General features: G+C 28.9%; 2 protein-coding genes across 3 annotated transcripts in view; one reads left to right on the top strand and one right to left on the bottom strand.

Moving 5' to 3' along the window:
- LOC113556546 (inhibitory POU protein) overlaps positions 1-20,982 on the top strand; it is a 35,672-nt gene extending 14,690 nt beyond the window's left edge. Inside the window, exons 2-4 of one of the 2 annotated variants that reach the window (XM_026961568.1) lie at positions 3,601-3,660; positions 13,222-13,500; positions 18,962-20,982. In XM_026961568.1, coding sequence (XP_026817369.1) covers positions 3,601-3,660; positions 13,222-13,500; positions 18,962-19,747 — 1,125 coding nt within the window. In that variant the 3' untranslated portion in view covers positions 19,748-20,982. The remainder of the gene's footprint in view (positions 1-3,600; positions 3,661-13,221; positions 13,501-18,961) is intronic. The other variant, XM_026961576.1, reaches the window with a different exon arrangement.
- Positions 7,638-11,942, bottom strand: LOC113556558 (facilitated trehalose transporter Tret1-2 homolog). The gene is made up of 6 exons (XM_026961589.1): positions 11,882-11,942; positions 10,908-11,264; positions 9,409-9,650; positions 9,115-9,324; positions 8,099-8,332; positions 7,638-7,847 (listed from the first exon to the last, which is right to left on the bottom strand). The coding sequence occupies exons 1-6, from the start codon at positions 11,940-11,942 to the stop codon at positions 7,638-7,640; spliced, it is 1,314 nt and encodes a 437-aa protein (XP_026817390.1).
- Positions 20,983-22,389: the final 1,407 nt, after the last annotated feature.

Raw genomic sequence — 22,389 nt, 5'->3', positions numbered from 1 at the left:
ACAATTGACAAGAACTTAATTATATAATATACTATTCTACGAAGATATCTAGTTTGTTACCACTTCACAAACATTTGGAAATTATTATTAGTTTATTTTAATACACAAACCGACAATCGGTACAATAATTTTTCTACCTAGTTGAATATGACTGAATAAACATTAAATACTCAGAAAATAAATGTTTGATAAAACAACATAATATTATTTTATGTAGAATACTAGAGTATAATATAACTACGATAACTGACTATAAATATGTCTATGTATATTATATAATAACTTAATTATATTACCAATAATATTGTCGTATACCTTGCCATAACATAAAATGTTTTATACCTAAATTATTTGTTCTTATAAAAATAATAATCATATTGTATTATATAAATTAAATAAATAAAACCTCCTTTGGACATAATCATGTAGTTAAGCCAAAATCATCATAACTCATTAGGATGTGATAAAATAGCAACTTTTATATTATTTTATAGGTAGTAAGTACATATAAGTATTGCATTTGTTGTAGGATATTTTCATTAGTATTTTATTTTCTAAATTCCAAAATTATAATAAATTCAGAGCATGAAACAATATGTATATATATTTTTTAAACGTTTACGTTTCGGATAAACCTTTTATTTTAACTGTACGTGTCGACTGAAACATAGGTTGCGGTCATTAATTTATTATTGATCGGTTTTCTATATACCTGCAACCTGCTGCCACCAACATAACTGAAATAACCCTTGTCATATTGACAAATTCGTTGTTTAGTGTTTATTATACTAAGTTTTAGGGAAATAGTTTATAAGGAAATATTTGAATGTAACTTATTTCTATTTATAGTTTTTATGTTTTAAATTAAAATAATCTTTTAGGGTTTTTTTTTTGATAAACAGTTTATTTTTACATTTTAAATGTTTATTCATTGCACATCATTATTATATACTAATATAAGTATGTTTCTATAAAATATAAATTTTGTTTAATAACATTTTACCATATTATGTTTGTAAATAATGAAATATATATTTATATCTATTATAGATATGCATACGATTATTAAGTTATTATTTAATATATAATAAAATTCAGTTATAGTCTCAATACAATGATAAGAAATTTATTTTTATGCCTTTTGAGGAGTCTTTGCTAATAAAAAATTGAAACTTGATAATATTTTAATAAAATCACTAGGTAAACATATTAGATATTTGTGGTAAAATACATAATATTTTAGAAAAAAACATTACTATGCGTACTTTTCAACAACAAAATTAAATCATTATATAATATAAATAAACTATACCTATTACATGCAATTTAAATTATATACACATTTAAAAACACAAATTAAAATTTTAATTAATTTCTAAAATCCTTACAGTATATTTACGTATAATAGTTATATAATTCAATAATTGTATACTCATAATTTATGAAATATAATGTATAATAAGCTTAAAATCATAATTGTTTTCAACTTTTTATTCATTTTACGTATAGGTATATAGCTAATAGCTAGTACTTATACCCGTGTATATAGGTACTATATAATATAGTTGGACCAGTTTTAATTTATTTCACATCATTATATTATTATTATTATTTCTTATATTATTCCGTAATTTCCATTAAAAGTTAGTGTTTTAATGTTATACTATTATTTTTTCGAAACCACATCGTTCATATCAATAATAAATATGGATCATTTCGGTCATCTAAAATTGGTCTAATGGCAAATATACGTTTAGTATGCTAGTACCTGAACATGTATTTTTGTAATTGAGAAACTGATGATAATTATGATGGAAAACTATAAAAACCTGATGCAGGTGCGTTTAATATTACACCAACACATTATATGCTAATTGACACAATTACATTAATTACTTAGGATTTTTAATTTTGTACATTCCCCCTCACATCGGATATATTATAAGTGAACACAAAAGTTTTTTATTTTTATTTTACCTCGGCCAAGTATAATAATAACGTAACTGCTGTGTCAAAACAGCGCAACGCATGTATAGTATACATACATGTATATGATATTAAACGGCCGGCGGGTTGTGGTAATTATTTTGCGTATACGACCGTCTGTCAAGTACTAACTGAATTTTGAAGCGAAGTTTCCCTCGTCCCCGGCCTCGTACACGTTACGAGTACGCGCGTAATGCAACACACGTGCGAGTGATTATCACATCACCGAAGCTCGGACGTTCCAAGTGGGAAAATGACACGTGACGCAAATCCAGCCGCCGCCACCGTATATATATAGGTACTACCACTATACATAACAGAAACCCCTTTTTGTGTCACTGTACGTTTGATTTATGCACAATTTAGTCAAGTAGGATATATATATATATATATATATATACACACACACACACACACATACACACACACATATAACATATAGATACATATATATTTAGTCGTACGACTACACTGTTGTATTTGAAATACATGAACAATAATATAATATGTGTAAAAGAATATAATTCGTATGGGGCGTCTTTTCAGAGTGTCCAAATGTGTAATACCATGATGTGTATATAGCATATAATAATAGGTATATAAATATATATTATTTAAGATTATATCTATCGTTAAATAGATTTAATTTAATCTGTTCTGTGATTATATTGACATTTTTACCGATAGGTATAATGCATCGAAATATAAATGACAAAATAAATAAATAAATAAATGAAAAAAAAAAATTGCGATCGTTCTACGTTAAAAATGTGAATGTTTAATCGTCGTTTATGTATACCAATTGTAACACAAGCGTATTTCTAAATATTTTATCTTTATTTTATGCTTATAAAAACATTAAATATTTAAAATTATTAATCCAATTTAGATACGATAATTAAAGTAAACTATAGAACGATATAGATTTATATTTAAATTTCGTATAGCGTATAGCGTTCAATAATCTGCAATAGGTACAATATTATTTTATACAATATTTTCGTGCTTAGATTTCTTTTTTCAATAAAATATGTAATTATCTATTAAATGATTGATTTATGTATGTTATTAATTTTGTATGACTTATATATTTATAGAAATGAATACTATTATACTTATAGAAAAGAGAAAACTCATTTAATATATAAATTATTAAATTAATTATACTTAGGTATATTTAAATACATTATTTATGACTGTCATAAAATATAATCATAATTAGATTTTTTCCAAATTCTTTACTTTAATATGAAAATGACTGTTACATCTATATATTTATGTTAAATATGAAGTGGTTGTGTACGAAGTACCCATGTAAATAGGTATCTACTATAAATTGTGTGGTTAATTGTTAAAAATAACAACAATATACCCGAAACGATTAATAATTCAAATACAAAACATGATAAAACATTATAACAGACTATTTGAAATACCTCATTCGTTTGGTAGTGCTTTTGAATTTTCCATATGATATGTAAAATATATTCATGCATTATATAACATTATAGAATTATAAAAAAAAAATATATAAAAAGATATTAAGTTTTTATAAATATAATGGGTCTCGTCCGAGTATTTCTACAAATCTAACCACCGTTTTCGTATTTTCAGAGCCGGATCCTAGAGGATGCGTCCTCATTCATGTGCAACACCTGGTCTCCACGACACAATGTACGTTTTCTTTATAACAGCTATATTATGTATTATATCTTAAAATTGTAGAAAATATTCATTAAAACGCTTCAATAAACGTGCCAATTTTAAATATGTAGACTATTATTTTAGATATCGTGTTATCTTTTACCTCTAATATAGTACTGCTTAAAGGTTAATAGACGCGTTGTTTAAAGGAAAGGGTTAAGAAAATGTATCAAATTTAACAATTAATCTTTAAATCAATTTCTCAATACAATAAATTGTATTTATTTATATTTATTGTACTTAGTAATTACAGTTTTATAGCTATCTATATCAGTTTGTCAAAACTCGTTAGGTGAGGTTTATTCTTTCAGTTGCTAAGAAATGTGAGTTTTGTATAATCGACTTAGCACTTGTTGAGAAACTTTTTTCCTTCTTTCTGTTAAAAGCGGTCCTAAACGTTGCAGACAGTATTGTATTAAAGTGAACATTAATAAGAACCGTATTTTTTCTTTCTTCGCTCAGTCGAGGGTGTCTTTTTTTCTTATTTTTTTTTTTTAACATTTTTATTTTATTTTTTTAAATTCTCTCATTCTTGCTTTAAAGAAGAAACAATTTAGCCAACACATTAAAAAAAAAGTCCCCCGAGTGAGAACAAAACTCCCGAGAGTAAAAATGAGGGAGGATGAAGACTATAAACTAAAAATCATCAACGAAATGCAAGGCTTTTTGGTTTTCGTCGTAGCAAAGTGGCTTCGGGAACAGGAATTAAAAGGACTTTATTCGGTGGACCGAGCGACGGCCGGGGTAGAGAACACACAAGCGGCCTTAAAACCGTCCCGTTCGTGGCTCCGGTAAATAATAAATGAGTCCCCGGTCGTATCCGCCCCCTCTATTCTGCACATCTACTAACTATGCCGGATACGTGAGGCAGAATTTCACCGATGCCTTAATACCAAGAGAAAACGTTTCGGAAAGCTCTTCTATATATCGAGCATACCGGAGATAATGTCTAAATAGCACTATATGTATACGATTCACATTCTCTAGTCCGATTACACAAGGACGGATTCATAAATCTCCTCTTGGGATTTCTTTGCATTGAAGCATTGAACTCATCTGATTACTGACTATGCATCAACTACATATATGCATGTTTATAAACACCCAAAACTAATTAATCAATTTAAATTAATAAAAAATATTTGTAAAACCCGTACAATCATTAAAACGTAAACGTAAAAAGTCAAAGTATTATTCTAAAATTGTAATATAATTATATGCGTCTGAATGCTAATGCTAATGTTAAATAATAAATATTTTTTTTATTTTATTTATTAGAAATAAACTGTTTTTATATTAAAAAGTAATGAAATCTATACAGCATAATATACCTACTATAGGGTGAACCGTCTAGTTATTGAACATCGTCCAGTAATTGAACATCGTTTAAAAATATTTTAATTTCAAGAAAATTATTTATCTAATATGAAAAATTAACAGTGAATATTGTTAATTATTAGTTATTAACTGTTCACACACTGGGCTAGAAGTGTTCAAATACTAACACGGTGTGTTCAGTCAATGGGATTTCAATTTTTTTTAAATCATAGTTATTATGTTTAAATGTAATTTGGTTTTATATTGGTTTCTTACTAATCATTTTAAAGTATACAGGCATACCAATCTTCCAATCTTCATAAAAATTATATATAAACAAAAAAGTTTTAAAGTAAGAATCACAAGAGAAAATTATCCTAATTAAATTAAATACATTGTTGTTATATATTAATATATTATAGGTATCTGTATATTATCAAATCGTTAAAAAACTCGATATTGTTTGATATTTGATTACAAAATCAATATGCACTATTAATAATAATTGAACGTTATAAAAATAAAACTATTATTAGTATTATTATGTAAATCACGATATGACTATTATTTATAAAATAAAAAAATAAATAGGTAAACTATTAAAAAGTATGCTAATTATAAAGAATTAACTAATTATATAATAGTGAAGTACCAGCAGTTTATTAACGTGTATCGATTTTTTATGTATCTATTTTTCTTTGATAAAATATTTTCACAAATAAATATAATATTGCAATAACACAATTACACCTTGAGTCGAAATTAATATTAGGTATATATGCATGTAAAATCGAGTTAATTATGTATATAGTTGTTTATAAAACACTTTTCTTTAAGACCGATCGTGGAGGTAAAAAAGTACGATCAAGTGAATCATAAATATTTCATGAATAACACCCATCGCCACATTTTTACCCTATAACCTTGTTTTTCCATATATCGAGAGTTCGATCGATGCCGATTGATAGTTTATACATACCTATGTTTTTGCTTTGAAAATTATTTGAAACAAAACGATTTCCATCCATTGATAACGTTGGAATTAAAATTAAAACAATGCATATCTTCAATATTTAACGAAAAAGATCATAACATTGCATACCCATCAGATCCAAATCAGAAACCGCCCGTGGTATTATGAAGACATGTTACAATTAAATAATAATTTATTAAGTCAGATCATATTGTTCTGATGGTATCCAGAAGGTCGTTGTGGTTTACCTCGTATATAAGTTAAGATTTATGGTATCATGTAATTTTCTCGTTATGCGCACAGTTTGCAAGTGAACCATCTCGCCATGTAACCGACACGGGAGTCGAAGGGGCAAATATTAATAAACACTTGACATCCCGACAGGAAACCAAAAGGGTTAATGTAAAATATTTATCGTCTCGGTCAGTATACAAGAACCTGTTCATAGCTAAAGTAAATTTAATATGTATTTCAACTTTGAGTTAATAATAACATTTTTTTCAAAAACCCATTTTTTCAAGATGAATTTTTTTTTGTAATTGTTAATTTTAATGAAATTTTTGAGTATATGTTATGTAGATACTCATATTATTTCAACATATTGAGGTATAATTAAATGTTAAAATTATTGTTTTGGTTTTATAATCGTAAAATACATTTTTGGGAAATGGAAATGGTTCTAGATCTTATAATGACCCCTTCCATTATTTACAGAAATTTAGAACTATGACGACGTAATCATTTTATCAATCACTATTACGATAATATTAAAGAGTTTTTTGTTTTTTATATAAAAATTTGAGTTTTAAGACAAAATATAAACGTTTAAATATCCACTTCCTAATTTATTCGTGGTTTTAACTAACAATTTTTTTTATTGAAATGTGAATTTTCTGAATTCATATTTCTCTAATAATTATACCACATTAACTTTCACTAAGAAAAGTGCACAGAATCTAGTGAATATTATAAAATATCTACTCTTAATGTTTATATTATACTGCACATAACGATCACCTTACATTCTACAGTTATTATGAGATTTAGTTCACTGTGACTTTATTTCACTAATTCAAATATAAATTGTGAATTTTTCTAAAACATTATTTAATCGTACTTTTTATTTTGCATTCTTTGAAATATCATTGTCTTAAAATAATTTCTTAATCTTTGTGTATTGTTAGTAATTATTTATAAAATATAATATTTGTGTATGAAAAATATTATTTCGAAACAATCAGTATTTATCATAGACCATTTAGATTGGTTTATTGTGTTACTGATTTTAAAAAGCAATATAAAGTAATTATTAACTATTAAATTAATTTAATCTACTATACTTATCATAAGAGATGTGCTTGTAGAACTCAGAAACTTAATGTAAACTTATTTATAAAGTGTACTTTTTCTTACATTTTAACATCTCATATTTTTCGGAGGTCTTATGCATTTTTACAGTTTTTATATTATGGTTGTACAAAATCTACAAACTTTATCACAATGTAGAGAGGTTTTTTGCCAAGTCAAGACCTTTTTAAAAGCTTTTTACAGCTTTGTAAACCTTCTAAATTAAACACTATACTAACGTAAAATAAAAAAAAAGTAGGAAAATTCGTTTATTTTTATCTGTAATCTTAAATGATAAAACGCACACATTTTATGACGGAATACGGTCTTTTATTTTTGGTATGAACAAAAATGCAAAAATAGTACCAATAGTACTTACAACAGTAAAAATCAATAGAAAAATATCCACTCCACTTAGCATGTATATCATATATCTTTTAATGTCAATAAACGGTTGATTAATGATTAAATTCAAAAAAGCGTATAGACTTACAGTGACGCCAGATGTCCACAATTTCGACTAAAAATATATAGATAAATACAACTGAATTAAAAATCATTACAATAATATTTCATACTAACATATGAATTTATTTTTCGTAAGGTATTAAATTGATTTAATAATAATTCATATATTAACTAATTTTAAATTGAGAAATAAATAATATTTGTAAAGTATGATATACTATTTAAATTAAATTTATGGAAAATGGTCCAAGAATAATATTATATATACACACAGAAACATTAAATTTGAAATTTATAGCTTACTTTTCTTGGGCAAATTTGAGGCATCAAAATCCATGGCAATGGACCATATCCAATTGAATAAAAAATAATATAGATAAAGATTAAACTTGGTAACCATAACGAGTCCATACTATTCATATAATACGTGCTATTAACCAAGAATAAAGTGATTACCATGCCAAGTCCTGAGATGATTAATATATATTTCTTTCCCAAAATTCTGAGACTTAGTAAACAAAACATTGATGAAATGAGCTAAAAATTTAAAAAAAAATTATATTTTTTAATATATAATGAATAAACTTTACATTTAAAATTAAATAAGATACAAATAAAATATTTATATATATATATATATATATAACTATTATATATATTAGCTTAACGAAAAGATTAAATGTCCATTACATTAAAAAATAATAATAAATTTAATTTAATATTTTTAAATACTGTATTTGATTTAGTACTAAAACTATATGATATATTATTATACATTATATTATATTATATTATTATCCATATACAATAATATATTAATATGTAAATTTTTGTTATATTATTGTAATACATTAAAAAATTAAAATTGAAATACATTTTTTTCGTTATATGTGAACACTATGTCCCCCAAAAGACTGAGTTAACTGTCGACCTTGCTGCAATCGATATAAGTGTCCTAATAACACAAAGAAGCGCCAAGGGAGCTTCTACATTGAAACTCCGTAAAACTTCTTGTATGAACTCCTAATCAGGATTAAGATGTCTTTGAAAGGTCCCGAGACTCTATAGTCTACTGTTCTATTAGTTAGGGTGGTGGCCGATCGACAAAGTCTCCAACCGGCAATTGAACTATAAATAAAATGTCTGAAAGTTTCTACCAATCAATAGGGAAATAACTATAATTTGTTTGACGTTCGGTAGTAGAACTGCGCCTATATTTATATTAATCCACAAAATATACAACATTTTGTGAACTATATTGAACAATAATATATGATAAATGATGACGAACAGTAACAAGGTGTCAATACTTGGATAACTAAGATACTAGTCATAGTTGATACCAATCCACTAAATGGAAATACTAATACTCCATATGTACATTGTAGTTTATACATCAATGAAATGTTACCACTAAATTGTTGGATACTTATTAAACAGATGTTAACCAACAATGGACGAAAATATTGTTTTTTCGTGAAAATCGAAAATAAGTATATTATTTTGTCGATGTCTCGTTTTCTTAACATCTGAAACGATAAATATACATTTATTAATAATATACAATAGTCCACAGAGACCATAATATATTGTTATAGCATTTTTTTTTTTACACTGTGACAACTATTGCTCGACAAATCAATATATTTACAATCCGATTCACTCTTTCGCAGGTTTTCATAAAATATCAGCTGAAAATATGGTGGGTCTTCGATGACATATAATGCTATCAAGTTTAAAATTGCCATAGCTACAGTTCCCATGATCATATATGAATCCATGTTATACTCGTCGACGATGTGTGACAAAATCATACCACATAACAAGTGTACATGATGCAAACCAATTAACACGTCTACATAGAATAATTAACATTAATTTATAACCTTTTATAAATAGCTGTTAATCAGACAAATAACAAAAAATGTTAGTAATCATAATTCATTTTTTTGTCATGATTAATATAAGCGAAAAATTAGTTTTTATGAAACCGACTATCCTAGGACCCATAATTAAAATTATAAACGCTAACCAAGGTACAATATAATACATATATATTAATATATTCAATAGGTCATGTTTACTGTTATCAATAACTCAATCTGTATATTTACATATAAAATAATTTTACGTTCATATGTCACAATAAAAGCTTAGATTTTTTTTTCATTTTCAAAGTATATAACTACACTTATGGTTGCAATCTTTATTTATATTCATATAATATGAATTACAAAAATTATGGGTACTCAAATATTTCAATAACTAAGATAAAAATCGAACAAACAATAAATAATTGATTTACAATTTTAAATAGGTTTATCATTTACGCGGCAGTGTCGTACAATACATGTCATAGAACACATGTTATTTAAAATGTAACGCGCGCAATAACAAAACATGTAGACTCTATAAAATACATATTATTATTATTATTGTTATTACTATAATTAGGGCTAGGATTTACATATATGCAATACAAAATAATAAAGTATATGAAGATTATTTTAAAAAAATAATTTAAATTCTATAAACATTAAATAATTTTCATATAAAAATTGATCACAAATAACACAATGAAGTAGTTTACCATCAGTTTTGCAAACTTCACTAGATAACTCTTCAACAAATTTTCATAATTCAACACCTTCACTTTGAACTTTGGTCCTGCTTCGAAATCGTTTACCAATATAAATGTTACACTAAATATCACGCAAAAATATAAAATGTTGTATCTATTACTTCATTATACCAAAGATTATTAAAAGAACAACTAAATAGTTAACAAGCCTAGAACATTTAAATGGAATCTTATCTTTTCCGTGGTATAACCAACCACGTAAGTATATAAATAACATATTTATGACATATAAAACAATAATTACAGTCATTTATCAGATGAATACGATTTTACATTCATTTTTTTACACATTTTAATAAAAATATGAGAGAAAAAAATTGTTTTATTAAATTCTGTAGTATGAACCAAATCGTGAATATAACTGACAACCAACGTATTTGGACTAAAAACATAAAATTGATTCATAAAAAAAAAAATATGCTGATAATTAGAAATCCTAGCCCTAATATAATTTTTATAATTAACGATCACCTCTGTACTTCGGCTCAGTGATTTCTGCTGCGTAATTGGGCACGACAACGCACACAATCCCAGCACCCATACCGTGCAGAATTCGTCCTGCAACGAGTGTCGACAACGCGCTAGTCGAACACGTCATGAGCACAATTGACCCGCAGAGCGTAAAAAATATCCCGATGATTAGCACCTCTCTGAGTTTCGTCTGCATCGATGCAACGAGCGCCGCTGGTCCAGCGCTGATGATTGCCCCTGCGTATATGAGAGTTTTTGACATATTTTCGAATGCACTCCAATTGAATTCCGTTTTCACGTCATCATTGTGCCACGTCCACTCCAAACACATGCCGATCGTTAAAGAACACCAGGACACTTTAACATATACAATCAAAAAATCTTATAATTTTCGATTTTTATAACTTTTGTACACACGTTACCTAGAATAAGATGTAATTTTATATTAAGTACTTATTACATTAATACGAGCAACAGTTGAAAACCTCTTACAGCTATTAAATAAAAATAATTGATATTAACTGTATTAAATTAATTAATTATTTTTTTATTCTCAATAATACAAAATAATATTTATACTATATATATATACTCAGGTATCCGAATGAAATACTCAATAATATTAATACCTAATTTACAAAATACTTTATTTCAAACTTTTAATATACCTACGCGAAAATAAAGTGTGCACCAGGGATTTTTCTGTAGTATAATGTATAATATTACAATAAACAAAATTTTAATGAATATTTTATACTAAAAATTTTATTATAACAAATGTCTTAGGACTTAGACGTGTATCCATGTTAAGTCATATGAGCTTTTGAAATTAATTTTATAGAATATGACAAATATATAATCATTGCATTGGTTAATAAAGCTCTAAAAGTAACATGGGTTCAAAAGCAAATAACGCTTAAAATGTAATTTATAACAATAAACTTAATACCATAATACTTATAATTAATCCTCACCTAAAATTGTATAAGTAACCTGTCGTACTATGCCCTCTTGTATTTCAATACATTCCAACATAATTGTTTTGTAAAAATTAATACTCATACAATTAAATCAAAACTAACGCTTTTAACGAGTCGACTTCCATTATAATATTAAACTAAACGTAAATATAAACAATAAATTAAATATCAGTTTTTAAATTTAAATTATCATTAACTATAGTTGTTATTTTTTTCTATCACAGTACATATTTATTAAACTAATAAGCCAATTACTTTTTTTAAATAAGTAATTATAAAAATTATTTTAATTTTCTTACCTAAAATTAAATAAACATTATTAGATACTCATAAAATAAACTATATAATTGCTTACAAAATAATTTTGGTCATAGTTATATATATATATATATTTAGCCTAAAAAAAATGTTTAACAAGTTTAAACACTATATTAAGTATTTTTTTTTTGTATAGACACTTTTAATAAATCCATTTTTAATTTTACTCGCCTTAAATATAATATGTATACAAATATAAACCACATATTACACTTTACCTTGTATTAGGTCATTATAATAATAATCATAATAATATAATTATTATAATAATTTAAAAATTCTAGAAACATTGTTGGAGTCATTCACTAATGACGCAGTATATAACTACTTTCGAATTAGAAAAATAAACTAAAATTAAATATTAGTAAGTTCTAACGTGAAAGAATATCCAATACTTCTTTTTAATGTTATCCAGTTTATTATTATTTACCTGTATATTATCTTTATATAATGTATATATGTTACATATTTTTATATATATTATTATAATTAAAATCCATCTACTTTTCACAGTAGTTTTCCATGTTATTTTTATAATACTTTTTCATTTTTTCAATGACCATGTAAAACAACGGTAGAGTAATGGGATAGCTCATAAATAATTGACGACTCGTCTCTAAAGTCCAGCAGCACTTGTCACACACCCCGAAAAAAAACCCCAGTAAGTAAACTCTATATACTCGTTGACGTCTTTAGTAAATGTCATACTTCTTATCTTGGGCGTCATAAGTCCACTGTGAATTTTATCTTGACAAAAAGCTTTTGCACGCAGCGCAGCATTTATTCCACGCATAGTGAGAAAACGTAGCCGCTTAAAACTAAGGATAGAGATTCTTCATTAATATTCAAGTATAGCAAGTTGTTGACCGTCTTCTCCGCATATTATACGTCAAAGAAAACGTTACTCAAATAATTATTCTCTCTATTCATTAAGAACGAATTGAATCCTTAAAATTAATCAAAAATAACTATCATATCGCGTAAACTTAATTTTTGAAAATATTTATTTTCCACAGGGTGACTTATTTGGTGGTCTCAATGACGGTCTACTCAGTAGAGCTGAAGTGCTTGCCGCTGTGGATATGGGAAAACACCACCATCATCACAATCATCAATCACCGGGACCTGGTAATGGCAACGGTGGAGGCCAAGGCAATGGATCATTGGGGCCTGGATCCACTGGATCACCTGGACCGCTCTCTCAGCTCAAGCACGACGTTATGTCGTCATACCACCACCATCATGGAATGTCCGGTGGACACTCAGGTAGCCAATCCAACCACCGAGGTCACCAGGTAAATACATGTATTTAAACTTCTTAGTTAAAACTAAGCTTATGAGTTATGGGGAATCCCACACTGAATAATACTAAACTTAAACATTTATTATTAAACAAGACACCATGGCTACTTTTTAATGTAATTTTAATTTTAATATTGAAACGTATTAAATATTTTTACTGAGATACTGAAATGTATGTAATTGATGTTTCATAAGCTTGTCAAAACTTCATCTTTTCCATATTTTAAAGTTATTTATTATCATAATATTACATTTATGATTTATCTCTTTCTTTCTTTCAAAAATAGAACGTTTTTAATTTAATATACTATTTGCTATATATCCTTCAATGTTTAAATTGATATAATTTATACTGACTTACATTAAGAATTAATAATATTTAATATTAAAATTGATAAATAGCTTTGTTTTATTATTATTTTTTCTTTGATCAACTATTGTATTTATATTTATACCAGTATACCTAAATGCATACATAATTTTCTTCCAAGACTGTAAAGATCTTAAAAGTTACATTTTATAAAACAAAATAATTGAAACTTATTTTGCACTTTTAATTTTTACTATAGCACACTATACTATATCAATGATTATTTAAATGATAATTATTAATGGTATAAATTATAATATGTGTTTAGTGTTTATTTTCTTAAAAAAATTGAATTGTACAACTTAATATAATGTAAATATCACTCCTTATAGCTAAATAATTTAAATATACCCCTTTAAACAATTGTAAGCTAATACAATGTAATTGATTCTGAAACAATAAAAAAAATATATATTTTATTTGAGCTTACAAATTATTTACAGGTTTTTTTTACACTTACTATACGTATTATATACCTAATATAATATGTTACATTAATGTTTAACACGTATTATATACATCGTTATATATTTAAGTATTTTTTAATAGTTAAGATAAATTGTTTTATGTTATTTTTTTCCTCTAAATAAACCCTATAACTATCCATATTATTATGCCCTATTTGATTTTATTGCCATAACTCATCTGATTTTAATGGCACGTAAATTATTTATGTGCTCTATACTTTTTTATACATACTTTGAGATTTCTATAAAAAAAATAATATATTATTTTAACTGAAACTAGTTACTTAAAGTAATTTGAAGAAATAATTAGACTTTTGAACTCAAAATCTTTTGTCCTGCAAAATTCTTTTAACTTAGAATTATTTGTATATGCATTATACATTAATTTGCATACTATTAAAAATTGTAACTAAGAACATGATCATAAATTGCACATAATATATACAGCTTAAAAATAAAGTTAAAATCATAAAATTGTATTTCTTACATAAAACTCAAGATTTTTGAACGCAGGGCATTAATTTCGTTTTACTCTTGTCCGGTGTTCAAGTCAACCAACGAGTTGGACAACGTAAGTCCACTTCTCGTGGAAATCCATCGACATAGATACCTACACAGTCGTAATACGCAACAGTGGTTATTTCTCATGTTATAATCATTATTATACGTTATATACGAATATATATAGGTTATAGATATATTGTATATATTATTATATAACAAAACGAACGCAAGAGTGGGTATCAATAAAATATACATTTTCGCGTGGAAAGGCAGAATATATACCGGTGAATATTATAACACAAACGGCGTTGTCGTCGTGGTTCGTCCCTCATCGCTCGAAAATATTTTTCCTCCGAAGCACTTCGTCAAAGTTGTCGATCCATTAACTTTTGCTCGTATACTTCCACTACCGCCCTCCAAAAAACACACGGACCCGCGTTCCCAGCGGAATACTCCTCACGCAATCTACTCTCTCTCCCTCCTGCCTTTCTGTTGCTCTCTTACTCTCGTCATTTATCTATATCTGTTTATCCCTCTCTCACTGTACAGCATCAGAAGCAGCGATACTCGTATATAGGTGTTTACGCGTGCGTGTGCTACAACAGATGAAGGGTATAGTACACTACTACGCCAGAGGGAGACGAGAGACCGAGTTAATGATGAAATATACGTCGCGCGGGGACTGCACTACTGTGACTAACCGGTCGCGAGGGGAAGAGTGCGGCGCGCGCATATATGACCGTCGCGTTTGTGTGTACGCGGCCGATTACCTCATTACAGGAACGAGCGCTGTTTGAGTGGTAATATGTGTGTGTGTGTGTGTGTGTGTGTGTGTGTAAATAATAATAATAATAATAATAATATACTCCTCGCGTCGTCGTCGTCGTCGTCGTCTACGTCGTGGTTGTAACCAATCGAAAGGGGTAAACGGCGACGACAAGGGCCAAAAGTAGGTTTATGTGTGTGCGTGTGTGTGCTCAACGACGGTATATTGAGAAAGAGAACGTATGTGTACGTGTGTGTATGTGTGTGCGTGTGTATAATAACAATCCAAATCAATTATTCATTCGATTGCGTTTGCCGTTTCATCCCTTTCGACCCCTCACCGCTGTATATACATATATACTTCCCGTTACTCGTCCCGCCAAACTATATCTCTCGTCGTCGACCCCGACGAATACTCTAATCTATACATATATACATATATACACGCATGCATGTACGCGTGACACACGCGACCCCACATCCTGCAGCGCGTGTATTATATGTGTAACAATTTTACATATATAATAATATATATATATACATATATATGTATATAGGCATATATACAATACAATAGTAGGTGTACCACGTCTGTACTACTGTATATAGGTTTACCTTCACACATACACACACTCACGTATATATATATATACTCGCCAGTGACAATTTCTCCCCGTCGGATTCACGCGTGGTGAACAACCCTCGCCACCACCAACAACATGCACTACCCCCCTCCCCCGACGTGCGGAATTCCCGTGACGTACGCTCGTCGCTTTTTTTTTTCTTGATATTTTCTACGCACACATATTATGCCGTTCGCATACGCGCGACCCGTATAAAATGCAAATTCCCACACTTTTACCGATCCCGTGCGCGAATGTTTGTGCCATAATATACATAATACCGCCACCGCCGCCTTTTCGTTTTATTTATTCGACAATCTCATCACGTATTTGTTGTTATTATTATTTTTTTTCGTTTTGCACATTCCATAGATACCGATACACATGTACGCCGGCCGTATACACATACCCGTATTAATAAAAGGCAATGTTTATATACGTGTTGTGTGTGTCGTGTGTGTACAACAAGCGACTCACAGCCGAGTCTATCTCGAACTCGTGGTTCTGAAATTTGGTACGTAAAAACGTAATATTGTATAGGTATTATAGTGTTGATAATATATATGTATAATCCTATACCCAAAACCGTGCCCCTTGAATAGAATTTTTTTAATTTTGAATATGAAAGAACCAAGAGGGGCTCACGAAAAACGAATATTTTTTTCGTTTATTAACGGTTAGGTCCAGACCAATCAAGCGATTGGGTTAACAATGTGTGTAATTTAAATTAAACGGAGTTTAAGACAAGTTAAATCCACTATAGCATTGTTTAGTTTGTCACGGGTAACTCAGTGCACGATCATCTAGAGTATATTATAGTGCATAGAAACATATAGGTACGCATGTATACATTTATGTGTTCCCGCATATTGCAATAACGCGTCTAAACTCATCGTAAAGCGGTCGCGGGGCGCCATCATTGCCAAAACGATAATCTCTCCCCTATAACATAATATTCGCGCACTGAATTCGTTGAGCCACCACGGAGGGCTTCAATCTTGATTAAAATTAGTTTCACGCACAACACGAACGCAATGCACACACACACACACGTGCGCGCCGTAAATGTTCACGATAAATTTAACACCGCATACATTATCATCGTATTTTACGGGCGTGCTCTACATATACTTATAATATATACATATAAACGGAAGTACAGCAAATATAATTACTATATATATTACTATATATGGCTATATAATAATCGGTATTATTATATACCTAATATAGTCCTATGGCTTATTTTGGATTGAGTCTAACAACTGAATAAATTTTTTAGTTATTTGAGTCGAGTGCATTTTAAAAAATTCTACCGGAAACCAAAATTAATTTTTTATGAGCATTTCAAGGTCATATTTTGACGACATTGGATATTAGGATAACAGTAGACTCTAGAAGTTTTTAACAAATATTTGTATTATTATTTTCATTAGATGATAATATTTTCAATTTTTTAGTTGCTTAAAAAATGTTAATAAAAAATTATTCACTTAGTCAACATTTTTGAATGTTTAATACAAGATGCCACATAAGTTGTTATTAATCAAGAATATTAAAAATACATAGGCATAATTTTTTTTATAGACATTTTAAGTTCAAATTCAGACAAAATCACTTGGTTAAACCATAAATATCGATGTTAATTATACTGTTATACTTGTATTTAAACACATTATTCATGGGAACTAAAATCTTTTACGTGTATTATTATATTATTTTGAATTTTACTATACACGTTGACATTTTTGATTTCTTTTAACATATCATTATTTATTTATTTTATGAATCTACATATTTAATATTTTTACTGACTTTTAATTTAACTAATATTTCAAGATAAATTAAGCATTAATAAAAAAAATAGCACATTTAATAGTAGGTAATAAATCTTTGAGTCAAATTTAATTAAAAAGCAATTTTTTAAATAATTTTTAATTATCAATGACTCAACACATTATGTTTTTAATGAGAGGTTAACAAAATCTAAGATCTGAATTTTTTCAAGATGTAAACGCGGAAAGGTCGATTTTTGTGAAAAGTTGAACCTGTTTACAATAAAAGCACCGTGTGCTACTCGAGTTTATAGAAGATTAACTATAAAATGCATACTTTGCAGATTGTCTAAAATAACAGTCTTACGTTGATTTTTCATTCATATTAGTTTAGTTGTCAGTTATGACTCAATATGTGTAAGAAGTATTTAAACTGTTCAAAATCGTGATTACTGATGGTTATAGTGTCAAGTGGTCTACCTATATTTATAGTCAATATAATTTAATTAACTTTGTTATTTAAGTTTTAGTTACACTTTGCAAATGTATAATCATATACAATTCCATAATGGTGATTCATATCAATTCGTATAACACGATTTTTCATTCGATATTTTTGCGTTAATGATTTTACTTTATATTTCAGTTGAATAAATTTTAATCAAATACTTTTGAGAAAAATCCTTAGTTAAATGAAGGCGTTTACCGAATACGAATATCATACGAAGGGAGGTCAAAATTTTTGCTCGCCCTAAAAATTATTAATAGCATTCAATATATCCAATGACTGTATGTGTATATATAGTTGATTGATTAACTACCTGTTAATCTGTTTTTCACCTTTGAACACCTATAAATACACACTGTCCTCGTGGCATGAAATCAAAATATTTCTATGTCCTTGAAAAATTATCGTTTTTACCAACATTCGTTTTGCGATTTGTTTTCAGATGCACCCCGGTATGGAGGGCCTCGACCTCCTGGAACCAATATCGTCGTCAACCATGACCACTCTGACGCCGATGTCGGACGGGTCTGGCCACGGTCCGCTCCATCCTGGCGTCTACGGCGCGGGCATGATGACCGGCCACCATCACCACCACTCACACTCGGGCGCCGGCCCGAACGGCCACCCGCATCACCACCATCACCACCATCATCATCATGCGGCGGCGGCGGCTGCTGCGGCGGCCGCGGCGGCTGGCATGATCGGCGCGGGCGGTGGTGCGGGCCTCCAGCACCCCGACACCGACACGGATCCCCGCGAGCTAGAGGCGTTCGCCGAACGGTTCAAGCAGCGGCGGATCAAGCTGGGCGTGACGCAGGCCGACGTCGGCAAGGCGCTGGCCAACCTCAAGCTACCGGGCGTCGGCGCCCTGTCCCAGAGCACCATATGCCGATTCGAGTCGCTGACGCTGTCGCACAACAACATGATCGCGCTCAAGCCCATCCTGCAGGCCTGGCTGGAAGAGGCGGAAGCGCAGGCCAAGAACAAGCGCCGCGATCCGGACGCGCCGAGCGTGCTTCCGGCCGGCGAGAAGAAGCGAAAGCGCACGTCGATCGCGGCGCCCGAGAAACGTTCGCTGGAAGCGTACTTCGCCGTGCAGCCGCGGCCGTCGGGCGAGAAGATCGCGGCCATAGCGGAAAAGCTCGACCTGAAAAAGAACGTGGTCAGAGTGTGGTTCTGCAACCAGAGGCAAAAGCAAAAGCGCATGAAGTTTGCGGCCCAACACTGATGACGGGATCCCGCGCTGCCGCTGCCATCCGTCACCACACTTGAATCCCTTCCTAAGACACGTGCTCATTTTAGTCGCATTAACCGGAAATAATCATTTCTATATAAAAAAAAAAAAAATAATAATATACGTTATTATTATTATTATTATTATTATTATTAATAACGTATATTATTAATAATAATAACATAAATTTATTATCGTCTATATAAAACAATAGTTGTGTATATAATTAAGATATATATTTATGATTTCGACGACCAATTTGTCAGACATCACGGGGTGACATATCGATTTGGGCGAATCACCCAAGTAGATCCGAGTAGATCATACACATCATTTAGCGAATTTATTTTTATCTCTATTGTACATACCTGTTTAAAGTCAAGTAGGTATTACTTTTTGAGATAAACAATATTTTGATTTATAAGCTGAGAAATTATATGATGATAATGACGTGTTCAGCTCATCTTAGATTGTTACGTTAATTCCAAAAATGGGAAAGAAAGCGTACTGAACATACTAGGTGCCATATAAATTTTGCCCAAACGATATGGGGATTTTTAGGTCATTTTCCTTAAATGAAAACTGCCCTAAACACATGCATCTCTCTGTCTCTTTCTGTCTTTCTGTAAAAGCTTCAGACGGTTTTGGTTCAACTTTCTCTCTCTCTCTCTTTATGTTGTGCGTTTTGTTTTATAAAACGCCCACGGTAGTTCCATATTAATCATATATAAATATAATTATTATATGTTAGGAAATCTAATGTACAAATTTGTATCTGCTTCTCGTGTACGATATAAGTGCCACTTATTATAATATATGTTCCTAAAAACACAATAATCCATACAAGTGTGATCATGCGACTTATAGTTGATATATGTTGGTATTTATGATAAATTTAAAACCAAAGTCTCTGTTTCGGATGCATACACGCACGTATTTTTTAATCAGCGTTATTTTCTAAAAATTTAATATTTAACGCATATATAAATAGGTACCTCTCCAGTCAAGTATCTTGTTCCGTGGCAAACAATTGTATAGTTTAAATCAGATCAGCAACAAACAATTACATTTAAAGCCAATAAATATATGTAACTGCTTACTCGTATAGGCAGATACAAAGAGACATATTATAAGTAGTACGTACTACTACATAATAAATTTACAACACATTTTAATTACATTGATATTTTAGATCTAAAATATTACACGATACGATGTTTATTGAAACACATTCCATTATAGTTATTAAAAATAGTGTAATTTTTAAAAGAATAAAATACAAATTAATGTTGTTGAATTAAATTACCATTGGTTTAGATACTGCTATAATATATTATATACATTAATTAAATTGAATTATCACCAAGCATTTCTTAAACTAATAGAATAATAAATGCATTTAAATTATGTAAATGTACAACTTTCAAATTTTAAATTTTGTCTAAAATAGAAATAATGTTTTAAAGTACATATCTAAGTATATTTACAATTGAGCTTACTGATTAATGATAAAACACAGTATGTGTAAATTGCATTTAAAGTATTTAAAATTATGTTCACTTTACAATTTTTAATTTTCGTCACAGTACGTAAAATATGATTAACACATATCGTTGTAAATGTTCTATGTGAATTCCTCGTTGTGTGGCTTTATGTTTTGGTTGTGACAACTTTTTAAAATAATTTTGTTGAAAAACATCCATCACGTAGCTATATTATAATATACATAGACTTTTAAATATTTTGATTTCCAATCATTTTTTAAAAATACATTTATATCATTTAAATACAGGATTTTTAAATAATATATATTTTTGACGCTATAGAAAAGATTCTCATCAATATTTTGTTACTCTACTTTCTTTAACTCAAATAATTTTGGTTAACAAAAAATAAGAAATATCAACGAACGGAAAAAAATAATATTGCCTTAACGTATCTTAATTAAAAATAATAGCAATAATATTATCATAACCCAATAAAATAAATGTCTAAAACTATGTATCAAAGACTTATAATTACCTATATATTATTTATAGATATTATTAAAACGTAAATTATTTAATTTAAAAGGTGTAAAGTTATATTTAGATTGAGATATTTAGCCACAACGCAAAATTGAATTTTACAACGAAAATATTATACCATTATATTATTTTATTTAGGTAGATATTATATTATTTGTTTATTTTTTTTATTTCCAACAGTTGATTGCACTAAAAGCTATTTGTATCGAATACTTTATATCTGTAACAATAATATTAAATGTGCTGTTAAGATAGTTATTTTATTTCCCGTATTTTAAGTGTTGTACCTATTTAATTATTTTTAAAGTACAATATATCGACAAATCATAGATACAAAATAATTTATCCGTATAAACTTCATAAATACATTTTGCGAATAATTGTAATAGTGATTATTCATTTTTGAGATAATTTAATCAAAATTACAAAAATATTGCCAGTGTGTACTTGTCTACTCAATGGATTACAATCATCAACATTACGCGGATAGACATCGTGTATATACATTTTCATTTGATTTTAATTACACATTCGTTATTAACAAATTGTATGTATAAATGACATTTAAATAATAAACTATTGTCTCACTGTGCTAACGTGCGAATATCA

The sequence above is a fragment of the Rhopalosiphum maidis genome, chromosome 4, assembly GCF_003676215.2.
Source record: "Rhopalosiphum maidis isolate BTI-1 chromosome 4, ASM367621v3, whole genome shotgun sequence".
In the NCBI taxonomy this organism is placed as follows: Eukaryota; Metazoa; Arthropoda; class Insecta; order Hemiptera; family Aphididae; genus Rhopalosiphum; species Rhopalosiphum maidis.
Note: the sequence above shows the minus strand (reverse complement) of the source record. Positions and strands in the feature narration are given on the sequence as shown.

What these genes read in the sequence shown, in the direction of transcription:
- LOC113556558 (XM_026961589.1), bottom strand. Translation starts at nt 11,942, where the DNA reads ATGTTGGAATGTATTGAAATACAAGAGGGCATAGTACGACAGGTTACT. An exon ending in CGAGCAATAGTTGTCACAGT is followed by an intron (nt 9,325 to 9,408) that starts GTAAAAAAAAAA and finishes TTATCGTTTCAG; the next exon opens with ATGTTAAGAAAACGAGACAT. An exon ending in CAACTATGACTAGTATCTTA is followed by an intron (nt 8,333 to 9,114) that starts GTTATCCAAGTA and finishes TTAAATTTTTAG; the next exon opens with CTCATTTCATCAATGTTTTG.